The following is a 16730-nucleotide window of genomic DNA, read 5'->3' on the forward strand; positions in this document are numbered from 1 at the left end:
AAGCGTCAGGTCTCTAATGAGTTAATGTGACACACACACACACACACACCCGCAAGCGGCTTGCACGGCCATGCACTATTTGACTGCATGGTGGCCCCGGTTTGTAAAAAAAAAAAAAAAAAAAAAAAGCTTGCTGCCCGCATTTATGGTATGTGATCCCATAAACATAAATATCCCATAAATACCCAGATGGTAATACCCCTTTAACCCCTTACCGACATCCGCCATGTTTAGTCTTTAAATATGGCGCCCGTTCAGAAGCTAAGGGGTCGCCATAGACACCGGGGTTCTGCTGTTTTACACAGCAGACGCCCAGAAACAAGGTCTGTGATTGGCGATAACGCCGATCACTGACGTTTAACCCCTCAGATGCCAGTCAATTGCGACCACAGAGGTCTTTCATGGGGAGTGCTGCGCTCCGAGGGTCTGAACGGCTTCCACGCGCTAAGTTCGAGGCAGCAGTTCAGTTGCTATAGCAGCATCAAACCGCCGCAATGTTTCTATGGATCCCTGCCGATCACATGTTCAAGTCCTCTAGTGGGACTTAAAGGGGTTATCCAACACCTATAATGCCCGGGCCTCTCATACAGGCTATACTTACCTTGCTCCCCAGCACCCTGATCCCTGCACGGCCACCACTGCATCTGCCTATAAATAAATGTCCGATTCGCTTCACTTTCCAAAAAAAATAATTATAAAAAGTCATCAAAAAGTCACAGTCGTTCTAAAATGGTATCAATGAAAACTACAGATCGTCCCACAAAAAAACGGGCCCATCACACAGCTCTGAAGACAGAACTATAAGAAAGTTATGGGGTCAGAATGGCGATGCAACGGAAAATAAAATCTACAAAGTTTAGCAGAATTGTGTTTTTTCCTCATTCCACTCCATATGTACACTACACTACCTCATACGCAATATGCAACTTGTCCCACAGAAATGAAGCCCCCATGCGGCTATGTGAATGGAAAAAATAAAAAAGTTATGACTCCGGGAAGGCAGGAAGTGAAAATAAAAAAGGGGAAAAAAATGGAAAATTGCTGCAAAAGAGAGAAAGAGTTGCTAGTAAGTAACCAGACTACTGCTTTCGTTTTTTTATTACTGCCTTACAAACAAAGAGCTGATTGGCTGATCTGCACGGCACCGTCAAGTCACGTGTGTTTTGGATTCCAAACCCTATGGTCCCATTACAACGTGCCCATAACAAAGATGTCCGCCGTCTATCCGAACCTTCCCCATAATTCCGCCGCCTAATCATGAACTTGACTTATCATGTGACCAAAGAATCATCTCATAGCCGCCATTTTGAGTAAGGGAGCCCAGCCTGTGAAAAAGTAATAGGAAATGATGTCAGAGAATGTGAAGTGGTTTCAGAAGCGGCTGCGTCTCCCAGAGTCACCCAGTCACCGGTTCAGTCTCCCGGACTCTTTCTACCTCAGAGTTCATTTCTTCCCACAGACACCTGTCACAAGGACCGGAAGTAGATCCGCACAGTGACGTCACATCCGCGCAGCATCATAATAACAACATTCAGGCTGAGAGGAGTCCGTACACCGGGAGCTTACACCGGGAGCTTTCACCGGGGGCCACGTACAGCCCTGACACCGGGGTGTAAGCACCGGGGTTGTGGGGAGATAAGGACAGGGCTGGGCGTATAAACAGAGAACTATTGGGGCACAGGTTGGGGTGTAAGGGTAGGGCCCTAGTCAGGGCAGGGAGCACCTAGAGGTATATAGTCAGGGCAGGGAGCACCTAGAAATATATAGTCAGGGCAGGGAGCACCTAGAGGTATACAGTCAGGGCAGGCAGCAGCTAGAGGTATACAGTCAGGGCAGGCAACAGCTAGAGGTATACAGTCAGGGCAGGCAGCAGCTAGGGGTATATACAGTCAGGGCAGGCAGCAGCTAGAGGTATACAGTCAGGGCAGGCAGCAGCTAGAGGTATATAGTCAGGGCAGGCAGCAGCTAGAGGTATACAGTCAGGGCAGGCAGCAGCTAGAGGTATACAGTCAGGGCAGGCAGCAGCTAGAGGTATACAGTCAGGGCAGGCAGCAGCTGGAGGTATATAGTCAGGGCAGGCAGCAGCTAGGGGTATATACAGTCAGGGCAGGTAGCAGCTGGAGGTATATAGTCAGGGCAGGCAGCAGCTAGAGGTATATAGTCAGGGCAGGCAGCAGCTAGAGGTATATAGTCAGGGCAGGCAGCAGCTAGGGGTATATACAGTCAGGGCAGGCAGCAGCTAGGGGTATACAGTCAGGGCAGGCAGCAGCTAGGGGTATACAGTCAGGGCAGGCAGCAGCTAGGGGTATATACAGTCAGGGCAGGTAGCATCTAGAGGTATACAGTCAGGGCAGGCAGCAGCTAGGGGTATATACAGTCAGGGCAGGCAGCAGCTGGAGGTATATACAGTCAGGGCAAGCAACAGCTGGAGGTATATACAGTCAGGGCAGGCAGCAGCTGGAGGTATATACAGTCAGGGCAGGCAGCAGCTGGAGGTATATACAGTCAGGGCAGGCAGCAGTTAGGGGTGCAAGGGAAGAACAGGCAATTTGGAGCTTGACAATAGCCAGTGGTTGAGGGGTATAACTTCTGTACTCGGGGGTATACAGACCGTCAGGACGAGTATAGGGGGTTACGTACAACACAAGTGATTGGACTTTACATCTTGACAGGACGTGTCCAGGGGCCGATCACGATTTTTGAATTTCCTCGATGGGTATAAGACAGGGTAGATATATACAGGGCAGGAGGAGTATGTAGAAGGAGCCTCCGGACGGTGACAGGGACACGGCTGACTCTTGAGTTGGTGGACGCTGCAGAAAGAGCAGCACAAGGGGAATGTTGCGGAGAGACTCAGGAGGAACCGCGTCGTATCAGAAGGCTTGGCGGTGTATTAGTTCTACAGAGATACAGAAAGTGAAGTTCAGTTCACGGGTTGGATCACCATGAGCGACACAGCTGAACCGTCAGATCCTGGGGCGAAGAAGATTGCCAAAGATGAGGTGACGTCTTGGTCTTCAGGAGATCCATCCCAGGGTGATGAGAAATGTGGCCGTGACCCCGGAGCCTCGGAGGAGGACATGAGATCCCTAGAGGCCAGTCTGCACCAGCAGCTCAGTGGCTGGGGGCCGCTTCTTACGGCAGGACAGCGCCTTTTGGTGTGGGAGCGGCCGTTGCCTAGCCTGCTGACAGCAGCTGCACTTCACGGCGGGTTTTGGTGAGTCTGCCTCTCCCCAGGCTGAAAACAGTGATCACTAGATTATATTCAGCCGCATAGTGAATGGGAACATGTTCTGGATTTGGTCTGACAACCCCTGTGACAGCTGTAATCATGAATATATTGGTTGTCACTCTGGTTTCCCTAAAGAAGACATAACTAAGAAATGACGGCTTAAAGGGAACCTGTCACCGCGATTTTGGGTATAGAGCTGAGGACATGGGTTGCTAGATGGCCTCTAGCACATCTGCAATACCCAGTCCCCATAGCTCTGTGTGCTTTTATTGTGTAAATAACCTGATTTGATACATATGCAAATTAACCTGAGATGAGTCCTGTATGTGAGATGAGTCAGGGACAGGACTCATCTCAGGTTCATTTACATATGTATCAAATCGTTTTTTTTTTACACAATAAAAGCACACAGAGCTATGGGGACTGGATATTGCGGATGTGCTAGGGGCAATCTAGCAACCCATGTCCTCGTCTCTCTCCACAAAATCCTGGTGACAGGTTCCCTTTAAAGGGGTCTTCCGGGATGTTTTTATTAATTACCTGTGCACAGGATAGGTCATCAATATCAGATCGGTGGGGGTCTGAGTGTGACACCGTCACCGATCAGCTGGTTCAAGAGAAGGCTGCGTGCCATGCCGGGGCAGCCTTCCCTTCATCGTTTACCTGATCGCCGTCGACATCAGTGGGGCGGCTCCGTCCTATATGCATCAACCAGCTGATCACCGGGACCCCTGCCGATTCAATATTGATGACCTATCCTGAGGATAGGTAATCAATAAAAATATCCCCAAAACCCCTTTAAGGATTCATTCTGCCACTTTATTATTGATTGGGTCCGACCTTGGGGACCCCTGCGATCCTGAAAATGATACGGGGAACTGTAGTCAGTTGAATGGGGCACTGCCGCTCAGGAAATACTTAGAAGGGCATGCGATGCCAAATCAGAGTTATGGCCCCATTATTCCCAGGATCGATAGTTATCCTAGAGCTCAGACCATCACAAATGCTAGAGATATGCCACAACTTTTTAAGAGGGGAGTACCCCTTTAAGCCCGGGGACACCATGACCTTCTTCAGTTTACATTCACTGTCTTTTCTTGCAGGTTATTTTCCTACTTGTCGTTGAGACCTGTTTTTTTGATGAGTTTCGTTCTGCTGTGTCTGCTGGGTGTGGATCGCTGGAAGCCCTGGCTGCTGCGTCGCTGCAGAGGTGACTCCCTAACGTGTTATATAATGTGCGCACTAATTAATTATAGGATCGGTAAGATAGGAAAGAGCGCAAGCTGCTGCTTCCCTGACAACCCTGCACCGATTTATAGTAGACTTAGGAAACAGGTTAAAAAGGTTTCCAGGATTTTACCATTTATCAGTATCTTATCAACAAGGGCCCGACCCACCTATCTACTGTTTTGGGGTAGCTCCAGCACTGAAACTGCAGAGCTCTTTTCACACTGTAGTGGACGGTACTAGTTAAAGGGGTTGTCCGGGCTTTTTAATATTGATGACCTATCCTCAGGATAGGTCATCAATATCAGATAGGCGGGTGTCCGACACCCGGTACCCTCACCAATCAGCTGTACGGAGAGATGGCGCACATGCAGTGCGCACGTGCCATCTCCCTTCTCTCTTCCTGTCCGCTGCTGTATGTCTATGGGACAGCATAGATATACAGCACGTATCCCCGTACAGCCAGGTGTCGGACCCCCGCCAATCTGATATTGATAACCTATCCTGAGGATAGATCATCAATATTAAAAAGCCCAGAAAACCTCTTAAATGTAGCCCTCCTCTTAGGCCCCTTTCACACGGGCGAGTTTTCCGCGCGGATGCGATGCGTGAGGTGAACGCAATGCACCTGCACTGAATCCGGACCCATTCATTTCTAAGGGGCTGTGCACAAGAGCGGTGATTTTCACGCATCACTTGTGCGTTGCATGAAAATCGCAGCATGCTCTATTTTGTGCATTTTTCACGCAACTCAGGCCCCATAGAAGTGAATGGGGCTGCGTGAAAATCGCAAGCAAGTGCGGAAGAGGTGCGATTTTCACGCACGGTTGCTAGGAGACGATTGGGATGGGGACCTGATCATTATTATTTTCCCTTATAACATGGTTATAAGGGAAAACAATAGCATTCTTACTACGGAATGCATAGTACAATAGTGATGGAGGGGTTAAAAATAAATAATTTAACTCACCTTAATCCACTTGATCGCGCAGCCCGGCTTCTCTTCTGTCTTCATCTTTGCTGTGCACAGGAAAAGGACCTGTGGTGACGGCACTGCGCTCATCACATGGTCCGTCACATGACCCATCACTGGTAAAAAAAAAGATCATGTGATGGACCATGTGATGAGCACAGTGACGTCACCACAGGTCCTTTTCCTCACAGATGAAGACAGAAGAGAAGCCGGGCTGCGCGAACAAGTGGATTAAGGTGAGTTAAATTATAATTATATTTTTTTTTAACCCCTTCAGCCCTATTCTACTAAGCATTTTGTAGTAAGAATGCTATTATTTCCCCTTATAACCATGTTATAAGGAAAAATAATACAATCTACACAGCACTGTGTACTAAACATGCAGATTTTTCTCATGCGCGTGCAAAATGTTCCCGCAACGCACCCGCATCTTTTCCGCAACACCCGTGTAAAACCAGCCTTACTGAAGTGAATGGGAGCAGCACTGCAGTAACCAGCTCCGTCCACTACACAATGGATGTAGTTGTGGTACTGACCTCCAGCTCAATGGGGGGGATGCAGGACGTTGGACCCCCACCTATTAGATACTGATGGGCTATCCTGAGGATAGACTATCAATATTCTGGACAACCCTTATAACCACCGCCCACCATCTTTATGAGGTCGGATGGTGCTGTCAGTCGCTGCAGTAAGTGGGGGAATTAGTGCGTCACTGCGAGCCCCTGCTGTAAAAACCAGCTCCTGTTCTTAGAGAAGCATTCCTTGTCTGTTTAACCCCTTGATCACCACATTTGATCAGAGGGGGTTCTGTCTTTGATTGGGTCATTGGATTTACCAGGGACATGGTCAAGGATTGGAGGACTCCTGTGCAATCAGCCTTGGGGAGACGGAAGGGACCCCGGGGCTGACTATACAATAAGCCTGCTGTCAGTCACAGTGACACAGAGAATACTGTATTGTACAGGAGTATGCTGATACATTATACCGTATTTTTCACTTTATAAGACACACCTGATGATAAGACGCACCTAGGTTTTAGAGGAGGAAAATAAGAAAAAAAAAATTATTTTTCATCAGACACCCATATCAGATCAGACCTAAAACAAATAAAATAGCTTACCTCTCATCTCCAGATCTGGCGTTCTCTCCTGCAGTCACTGCTCTCTGGTTGTCTCGGGGCCCATGCTGCACTGTGACCTGACTGCGTACAGCGTCAGGTCATAGTGCGCACACTACATCCTGATGCTGTTTGTAGTCAGAACAGCAAAGTGCCAGGGAGCTGTGATTACAGCGCTTTACTTGCCACTCCTCGCGCCTCCTGCATAGTAGTGAGCGCTTCTATAATAGAAGCGCTCATTAGCATTTGCTTTATAAGAAGCACTGCCATTTTCCTCCACTTTTGAGGGGGGAGGGAAGAGTGCGTCTTATAAAGCGAAAAATATGGTAAGTATGTAAACTAGTAATTAAAAACAAATTGTTAGATAAAACAAGATCTGCAAAAAAAACTTATTTATATAGAATCTGATTTTATTCAAGTGTTATCAATACAAGTTTCACATAGTTAAACAAAAAGCAAGTAACGCAGTATAATCTGTCAATATCAAGCGGTAGAGTTGTAAAAAACAGACGCATCCCCTATAGTGCTGTTGCACTCTTCCTACCGCGCTTGTTACCATAGCGTCACCAGTTTGAGAAAGGCCAGTGTGTGGCCGAAACGTCACATATATTGTACAGCCGCACTACCTAATAAACGTCTACACTTTTGCAATCTCATTGCTGGAGTTTCTAATTTCATATGTAAAAAACAATGTCATATAAATGAAAAACTTGAATTATTTAGCACAGATGTAGCAGAAATATATATTTTTTCACGTATACATAACATAAAATAAAAATAATACACTTATCCGGCATTCACACAACAGTAATAACCTAGGGAACAGTATAAAAAAATGAAAATCCCCTTTTTCTATATTTGTGCCACAAAACATTATATAAAGTACACAGTAATGTATATCCACCCCAAACAGTGCCTGAAATTAAATGAAGACAAGAAACAAGAATTTCTCCTCCAAAAGAATTATGGCAAAAGCAAAAAAAAAGTATTTGGTAACAAAGTGGTTAAAACCCTACATCCGTTCTCTGTTATTAATCCCCTGTCTCCTGTTTTACAGTTCAGCCTCTGGTAGATCCATCCGCTGACAGGTATATATATATATGTTATACGGCTACTGTTATATTAGATGGGGGGTTACATGCTACGGTCACAACTGCACATGGAGGTTTTTTTTATTATGAATATCACTAGGGATTGGTGGGTAATCTTTTGTTTTCTTGCTAAACTTTAGGACTTCAGGGGTATCACGTTCCAAAATCTCTGCCTTGGGTACCTAGAAAATTAATCCTAACCCTTCTTTTTTTAATTTTTTTATTGCATTTGAAGCAGATGGTGTTTGTCTGTAAATTAGCCCATAGGTGGCGCTAAACTGCATATAATTATACACTGCCTGTCCAAAAAATTAGTCGCCACCTAAAAAACAAAGTCACACACTCTGATATTTTGTTGGACCGCCTTTAGCTTTGATTACGGCACGCATTCGCTGTGGCATTGTTTCGATAAGCTTCTGCAATGTCACAAGATTTATTTCCATCCAGTGTTGCATTCATTTTTCACCAAGATCTTGCATTGATGATGGCAGGGTCTGACCGCTGCTCAAAGCCTTCTCCAGCACATCCCAGAGATTCTCAATGGGGTTAAGGTCTGGACTCTGTGGTGGCCAATCCATGTGTGACAATGATGTCTCGTGCTCCCTGAACCACTCTTTCACAATTTGAGCCCGATGAATCCTGGCATTGTCATCTTGGAATATGCCCGTGCCATCAGGGAAGAAAAACTCCATTGATGGAGTAACCTGGTCACTCAGTATGTTCAGGTAGTCGCTGACCTCATTCTGGGAGCACATACTGTCGCTGAACCTAGACCTGACCAACTGCAGCAACCCCAGATCATAGCACTGCCCCCACAAGCTTGTACAGGAGGCACTAGGCATGATGGGGGCATCACTTCATCTGCCTCTCTTCTTACCCTGATGTGCCCATCACTCTGGAACAGGGTAAATCTGGACTCAGACCACATCACCTTCCTCCAGAGTCCAATCTTTATGCTCCCTAGCAAATTGAAGCCTTTTTTTTCTGGTTTTCCTCACTGATTAGTGGTTTTCTTACAGCTACACAGCTGTTCAGTCCCAATCCCTTGAGTTCCCTTCGCATTGTGCGTGTGGAAATGCTCTTACTTTCACTATTAAACATAGCCCTGAGTTCTACTGTTGTTTTTCTTGATTTGATTTCACCAAACGTTTAAGTGATCGCCGATCATTCAGGGTTTTTTCCCGCCACATTTCTTCCTCGAATACGATGGGTCCCCACTATCCTTCCAGTTTTTTATAATGCGTTGGACAGTTCCTAACCCAATTTTAGTAGTTTCTGCAATCTCCTTAGATGTTTCCTCCGCTTGATGCAGGCCGATGATTTGCCCTTCTCAAACAGACTAACATCTTTTCCACGACCACGAGACGTGGCTTTCAACATGGTTGTATAAGAAATGAGAAGCAACTCATTGCACCAGTTGGGGTTAAATAACTTGTTGCTGAAAGATAATCGCCCCTGCAGTAATTATCCAATAGGAGGCTCAGAACTATTTGCTTAGTTAAATCCAGGTGGCGACTTTTTTTTTTTTTGGGACAGGCAGTGTAATTGTCATGATATTCCCGCTCCATAGTATTTGTATAGCAAGTAAATGAGAAGAGATTTACTGACGTTCGTTTCTTGGATATAGGATTGTGACCAGGTTTCTCTTCTGTGTTTGTAGTGAGGCCGCGGGTGGAGGGACGGGTCATCACCGCCTGCTGAGTGTCCCGGAGCTGTGTCATTGTCTTGCCGAGACCTGGTTCACCTCGCAGCAATTCATCCAAGAGCTGCTGCTGTACAAGAAGCAAAACCCAGGAAAGGTGAGAGGAGAGGGTGCTGATTGCCTAGATTGGGTACCATCAGCCGGGGCCTAACAAAGGCCCCCAGAGCCCCTCAGGTATGCCCTGACAGATGCCTGTGCATGTTACATGTGATGTGTTGTAGTATAGACATATGACATTATTAAAAAAAAATATATATGTATGTTAAGTCCACTAATGGGACTCGAAAAAACATTATTTTTTTAAATTATTTTTCTTGAATAAAACTTAATAGTAAAAGCATACACACCAGGTATCCCCAAACTCGTAATGACAAGTACAATAAAGTTATTTTGCCACCATTATGGGGGGGGGGGGGGGGAAGAAACCTGTGGTGGAATAAAAAAATGTATGCACTCTACCATTAGAAAAAAATATATTTATATGTATTTTTTATAATGGTAGAGTGCTTAAAAATATTATATATATACTGTGTATATATTTATATATACATATACTTTTTATTATATGCACCTCAAATGATAAAAAAAAAAAGCTACAACTCATCCCACAAAAAGCACCTAAACAGGTATGTAGATGTAAAAATAAAAAAGTTATGGTCCATAGAATGCTTTGTGGAAAAACAACTAAAATTCCAGTGGTCCATAAAGGGTTTGCCCAACTGTTTACAATGGTCTAACCTCAGGATATGCCATCATTATTTGATCGGAGTGGTTCTGACACCCGGCACCCCCGCGGATCAGCACCAGAACTAAAAAGCTCCATCCGATGCACAGGGGATGGAGCTGGTTACTGCAGGCCTGCTCCCATTGAAGAGAATGGTAACCATCTTTGTCCACTGCACAGCAGATGATATTGTGTTATTCCAGCACCGGAGCTATTGCAGGGCAGCTGATTGTCAGGGGTGTGGGGTCTCAGACCCCCCCCCCCCTCCCCCACTAGTCAGATAGTGAGATATCCCAAGGATAGGCAATCACTTGTAAAGGTCTGAACACAACCCCTTTAAAAGGGCTGTCCAGGATTAGAATAGAACAGCACTCCATCTGTTCATAGGTTGTGCGTGTTATTGAAGCACAGTCACTTCAACAGAGCTGAGCTGCAATACCGGACGCAACCTATGGACAGGAGTGGTGCTGTTTCTGGAAGAAAGCAGCCATGATATCTAACCGGTACAGTCCTATCCTATTGGGGATCAGTTTCACACCCCTACTTATGACCAGTTCTTCTGGGATACTTGGCGTTCTCTACTGCTGTACACGTAGCTGGATTGTGGCTATTGGTTGTTATTGAGGAGGGGCTGCTGCTGAAGTGAAGATTGCCCTCCAGGGTTTTCATCTCGCCTCTGCATAGAGTGTGTCTTCATTTTCTCTTCTCTCCATTCAGTTCTGTGCGACGGTCTGTTCGTGCTGCGCAGTGCTGGCTGTTGTCGGACATTATGTTCCAGGCATTATGATTTCCTACATAATACGTAAGAACTCCACTACTGCTCAGCAATAGTTGTCCTCTTCATAACGAGACACGGGCATCATGGCAGCTCTGCTCCTCTCTCTTTATTTCAGTGCTCAGCGTTCTGCTGTGGCCGCTTGTTGTGTATCGAGAACTCATCCAGAGGATGTACACCGCTCTAGAACCCATCCTCATGAAGCTAGACTACAGCATGAAGGGAGAGGACCGGCCACGTTCTCATAAGAGTAAGTGATATCTTAGGTAAGGGTTGGAGCAATGGAGAGGTGCAGTGGTTGACATATAGAAGGTGCAATCACTCCAAGTGCTCTTAAAGGTTTGTCCTATCTGAATATTCATGTTGTATTGATAGAATGTCCCATAGTTGCGGGTGCTACTCCTGTCTCAAGGTTGTGACATGAATGAAGAGCATGCCACACTTGCATTGCATCCTCTCCATTCAGTGCGTTGGGACTTCTGAAATTGGAGTGAGAGAGTGCTTTTATAGAAGTCCCATAGCCGTGAACATAGAGGATGCCGCGCATTCGCAGCTTGTTCTCCACTTGGGCCCTGTTTTTGAGATAGGAGCGGGTCACAGAGGTGGGACTAGCACCTATCGGATATTAATGGCATATCAATACACGATAAATGTCCCAATGGGAATACCCCTTTAAATATTACCATGGTCTAGCACGGGGATCAGCAACCTCCGGCACTCCAGCTGTTCTGAGACTACAACTCCCAGAATGTTCCATTCACTTCTAAGGGAGTTAGACGAACAGCCAAGCATGTGTGCATGCTAGCTGTTGTAGTTTCACAGCAGCTGGAGTGTCAAAGGTTGCTGATCCCTGGACAAGCAGCTTCAGGCTATGTGTCTGGACAAGCACATGGCATATATCGCAGGAGTCTGTGGGCACACAATGCCTAGCATCTTCAACCTCTCTCATTAGTAAATTCACATGAAAACCATGCCCTTTGGCAAAGGAGCGCGCCATGTTTTCCAAGAACAATCATATGACTGTACATGTCCCACACTCAGGCAGTTCTTACATGACAGCACATGCCTGGCCAAAGTACCGCTAAGTGCCACCGCCCTCTGCATGAACTATAATCCAGTCTTGTTCCTAAAAAGGTACCCCTACTCATGAGCCTCTTGTTCTTGGATCCAGTCCTGCAGGCATTAATAAAGGGTTCCCAAAGGTTAAAAAAAAAAAAAAAAAAAAAAAAAAAATGGCTGCTATTTGTTTTGCCAAATAGCACCACACCCGTCCATGGGCCCTGCCTGGTATTGCAGCTTAGTCTCATTCACTGCAGTTCCAGCCACAACATATGGACATTTTGTGGCACTGTTTCAGGGGGGAGGAAGACACTCCTTGTGTAACAACCCAAACAGGACTGGATTTCCCTTTAGGTACAAGAGACAATTCCTGTAAAAAAAAAAGTTAAACATATTAGGGCATGTACCCCAATGCCTAAAATCCATTAACATTACTAGGGTCATCCTGCTAGAATATTTCTAGAAAAGGATGACTAACATGGCCGACGTTACAGATGTTGCCATCCCTGGACTCCTGAATGGCAGAGCTGTCTGATTATGCATCCCCTGCTCCCCTGTTTCTCCATAATCAGGTGGTTAGCCATTCAGGAGAGCCAGGCGTCCCCTGTAAGATCTGTAATGTCCAACTTTCCCACAAACAGATTAACACAGAAGACGATCACTTCCGGATTTTTAGTCTATAATGTTTGGGTATTTTTTTAAAAATCCTTTTAGAAAGACAAATCAAGAAGGAGCCAGAAGAAGGACAGGAAGTGACAGCGGACACAGACAGTGACAGCGAGATTGAGCTGTCCGGCTTCTCTCCAGAGGTGGGTGGACGTTCTCCTGACCATTTACAGCTGGTCACCAAAGGTTCACTAACCTGCATCTGGCATTGCAGCCTTATATGGCAACCATTGAACTGAATGCCCGTTCATGGGACTGCCAGCCCTTACATATAACTCAGCGATGGCTAACCTCCGGCACTCCAGCTGTGGTGAAACTACAACTCCCAGCATGCTCCATACATTCCTATGGAGTTCTGAGAACAGCCAAGCAAGTGCACATCTTGGGAGTCGTAGTTTCACCACAGCTTGAGTGTCGGAGGTTGGGCATCACAGATATAAGGTGATATGATTAACTCTTTGTGTTCTCTTTAAAGCTGGACGTGAGAATCACCGCTCTGGCCCTGTCTATTACTGACTCTGAGCTGTCAGATGAAGAGGCTTCGATCCTGGAAAGCGGGGGATTCTCAGTATCCAGAGCGACCACACCACAGCTGACCGATCTATCTGAGGGTGCGCCGCCAATACATGACACCACTGCTACAGTATTGACCTACTAGACACATAACTCATGTGCGGTAAATTACGGCTTCCAGCCTGTCCACTATTGAATATGGAGAACATGATGCTGTATAATTTTTTTTTTAAAAGCTTAAAGGGGTTTTCTGAGACTTTTATACTGATGACCTATCCTGTGGACAGGTCATCAGTATCTGATCGGTGGGGATCTGCAGTAGCGCTGCTGCCTTCTTTCAGCTCACCAGGCACAGCGCCATACATCATACAGCGGCTGTGCTTGGTATTACAGGTCAGCCGCATTCACTCCAGTGGGGCTGAGCTGCAGGGACCCCCCCACACACACACACACTGGTTACCCCCCTCCTTACCCTTACTGCAGACTGATAGCAATTCATTCATAACTTCTAGTAGAAATAATAGAGGGATGGTACAACATAGAGCCATAAGAATAGAGGCTCCAGAATTGTTATTACATGGGAAATGCATGAAGCTATTAAAACGGGCCGGTCAGGAGCGGGGAGAGGTCCTCTTTAAAGAATCTCCTACCGCTTTGTGCCTGTTATGCAGACTTGGCTGTCTCAGTGGTTACACACTACAATTAAAACCCCCTTTAGTCTGATCCTGCAGTCATACTTTACCTCCCCAGACCCTGCTTCTTTCTGACTTACATTTAAAGGGAGATAGAAGGGACTTAACCTGCAGAGTCAGACTACACTTGGAAACACACAGATCTGCCTAAGAGCTGTAAACACAAAACGGCACATTTGCACATCAGAAGCATCCATGTTAGAAATATTTCTGCCTGGGGCATTTCATTGACCAGATCTCTTGTTTTTAGATTTGGAGCAGCCGGGTGCCGTCTCTGAAGATCCCCCTCTCGCAGATGCCACTGAGTCACCCCTGTGGCTGAAGCGTCGCGACGGCGATGAGAAGCAGTTACCACCTTCCGAGATGCCGCTTTTTCCAGCAGAACAACTAACCCTAAGTCCAGAAGAGCTGTTGCCCACGCTCACCTCTCCCCTCCACTTTGTCAACACGCACTTCAATGGGAAGGGTCAGCCCCCCCAACACGAAGGCCAGATCCATACCTTGAGTGAGGAAGCGGCCAGCGGCGCCATTGCCGCGGAACCTACAGCCAATCTTGAACTTTCACTTGCTGAAACGGTAGAGCCCGGCGGAGATGGGGAGGATTTTGAGCTTCTGGAACAGGGCGAGCTGGATCTAATGCAGAAGGAGCTGGAGGAAGCTGAGCAGCTGTTAACCTCTTCTAAACCTCATCCGGCGGAGCTGGATTCTTAAGGCTGGCATTCAGCAGCAAAGTTTCTGTCTGAATTAAGGTTGCACACCGTGGTAAGCGCCGCTGCCCTCTGCAGCATGGTAGCGGTATGACACGTGGGCATTGACATAAAGCACAGGTTATCGCCAACCTTCTCAACTGAGACTTTTATCCATTCAAAGCACCACTCCCCCTTCTGCCTTTTAATTTATCCGCTTGAACTCGCTTCTAATATTATTCCATTAATTTAACAGATTTGCTACCCCCACTTCCCCGCCCCTAGCAGCCTAGTACCTCACTAACTCAAACGACAGAGTTTTTGGAAGAACGTTCCCTTGGGTTTGTGGATTTTTATTCCAGTAATTCTTTTGTATATATCAGCCGCTGACTCAATTTGATCTTCTCTTATTGCATTGGATTTGCAAATGCTTCATATTGCTTTCCCATATTAATCTAGTACAGATCCTGAGTTTCATGTCTTATACTCTAGTTACAACAAGAGCTGTAGTCAGAATGTCTGTTAGAGTTAAGGTAACAGCCAGCAGACGGTGTAGCTGTACTGCACTCAGGAAGACGTATTTTACCCCTGTCTACACTACATCTCCCACGGTGCAGGACAGAAGGGTATACTCTGTTCAGACATCAATCCAACTGGAGACACCTAAACTAGAAATATTTTGAATGCAGCTCTGGATGTGTATAAGGCGTAATGAAAACTCAAGATCGGGCAAGGACGATCTGTCTTTGAGCGGTAATGCACCACACCATGAGGGGCACGGAGGGTGCAGGCATGAACTGCTCAGGGTGAAATGTTTGCAGTATAGGATCTGTCTATACCAGGAATCAGCAAACTACAACTCCCAGCATGCACACATTCTTGGCTGTTCTTGTAACTTCCATAGCAGTGAAAGGAGGACTCTGGGAGTTGTAGTTTCAGAACAGCTGGCGTGCCGGAAGTTGTTGATCCCTGATCTATACGTTGTGTGTCTATCCTAAATCCACCTTGTCCTGCTCCAAATATCCTGTGTCCCCATATAGGACTTGGATCACAAGGCAGTAGAAATGCAGAAGAGTTGCCCCTCAATAGGTGATACACTCTCGTGATGTTGGATGCTGCTGGACGTGGCCACCCGCCGCACTGAAGTGATTGCATCTCAGTAGACGGAGAACGTTATTTCAGAGCGCTGGTATTTATTCCAATATTGTAATGGCTCGGATTGTGCAGATTTCCTGATCTGTAGCTGCAGCACTTTGAAAATGTGTCCATCCAGGCGGAAGACACCTCCATAATGTATTTTATTAAGCCCGGTTCCAGTGTCCGAATAAATGTGCGATTTTAAAGCTTTCTTCTGAATATTTAAATACATAAAGTGCGTGTCCACCTCTGATCACTGATTTAGAGTTCACATGTAGATAATAATCTACATATAAAGTGGAGTCACTGTGTGCATACATTACGCTTAGGGAGCATTCACACCACTGTATGTATTTTGCAGTCTGCCTCAAAAGTGATGTCCGTGTTGCATCCGTTTTTTTACGGACAAGAAAAGGACATTTTTGGCGGACTGCAGAATGGACATATGGATGCCACATTTTTTTGCTGCCTTACTGAAATGAACCCAAAAATGCTGATGGGATGCGGACCTAAAATACGGTTGTGTGAATGGGGCCTATTGGAGTCAATGAAATTTAAAACATGAGTAGCTTTGTAAAGCCATTACTTAATTTTTACTGATCCTATATTATACTCCAGAGCTGCACTCACTATTCTGCTGGTGCAGTAACTGTGTACATACATTACTTATCCTGTACTGATCCTGAGTTACATCCTGTATTATACTCCAGAGCTGCACTCACTATTCTGCTGGTACAGTCACAGTGTACATACATTACTTATCCTGTACTGATCCTGAGTTACATCCTGTATTATACTCCAGAGCTGCACTCACTATTCGGCTGGTGCAGTCACTCTGTGCATACATTACTTATCCTGTACTGATCCTGAGTTACATCCTGTATTATACTCCAGAGCTGCACTCACTATTCGGCTGGTGCAGTCACTGTGTACATACATTACTTATCCTGTACTGATCCTGAGTTACATCCTGTATTATACTGCAGAGCTGCACTCACTATTCTGCTGGTGCAGTCGCTGTGTACATACATTACTTATCCTGTACTGATCCTGAGTTACATCCTGTATTATACTCCAGAGCTGCACTCACTATTCGGCTGGTGCAGTCACTGTGTACATACATTACTTATCCTGTA

General features: G+C 46.0%; 1 protein-coding gene across 1 annotated transcript; it reads left to right on the plus strand.

The window, feature by feature from the left end:
* The first annotated feature begins 2395 nt into the window (after positions 1-2395).
* Positions 2396-15805, plus strand: RETREG2 (reticulophagy regulator family member 2). Its single transcript, XM_044303706.1, has 9 exons — positions 2396-3217; positions 4336-4442; positions 7607-7637; positions 9301-9439; positions 10784-10868; positions 10960-11091; positions 12615-12709; positions 13042-13177; positions 14022-15805. Exons 1-9 carry the CDS (start codon positions 2946-2948, stop codon positions 14480-14482), a joined length of 1458 nt encoding a protein of 485 aa, XP_044159641.1. The 5' UTR covers positions 2396-2945; the 3' UTR covers positions 14483-15805.
* Positions 15806-16730: the final 925 nt, after the last annotated feature.

This window comes from Bufo gargarizans, chromosome 8, assembly GCF_014858855.1.
Source record: "Bufo gargarizans isolate SCDJY-AF-19 chromosome 8, ASM1485885v1, whole genome shotgun sequence".
NCBI lineage: Eukaryota > Metazoa > Chordata > Amphibia > Anura > Bufonidae > Bufo > Bufo gargarizans.

Coding starts and splice junctions, on each gene's coding strand:
- RETREG2 (XM_044303706.1), top strand. CDS start 2,946: ATGAGCGACACAGCTGAACCGTCAGATCCTGGGGCGAAGAAGATTGCC. Junction 7,638..9,300: donor GTAGATCCATCCGCTGACAG/GTATATATATAT, acceptor CTGTGTTTGTAG/TGAGGCCGCGGGTGGAGGGA. Junction 11,092..12,614: donor CCGGCCACGTTCTCATAAGA/GTAAGTGATATC, acceptor AAATCCTTTTAG/AAAGACAAATCAAGAAGGAG.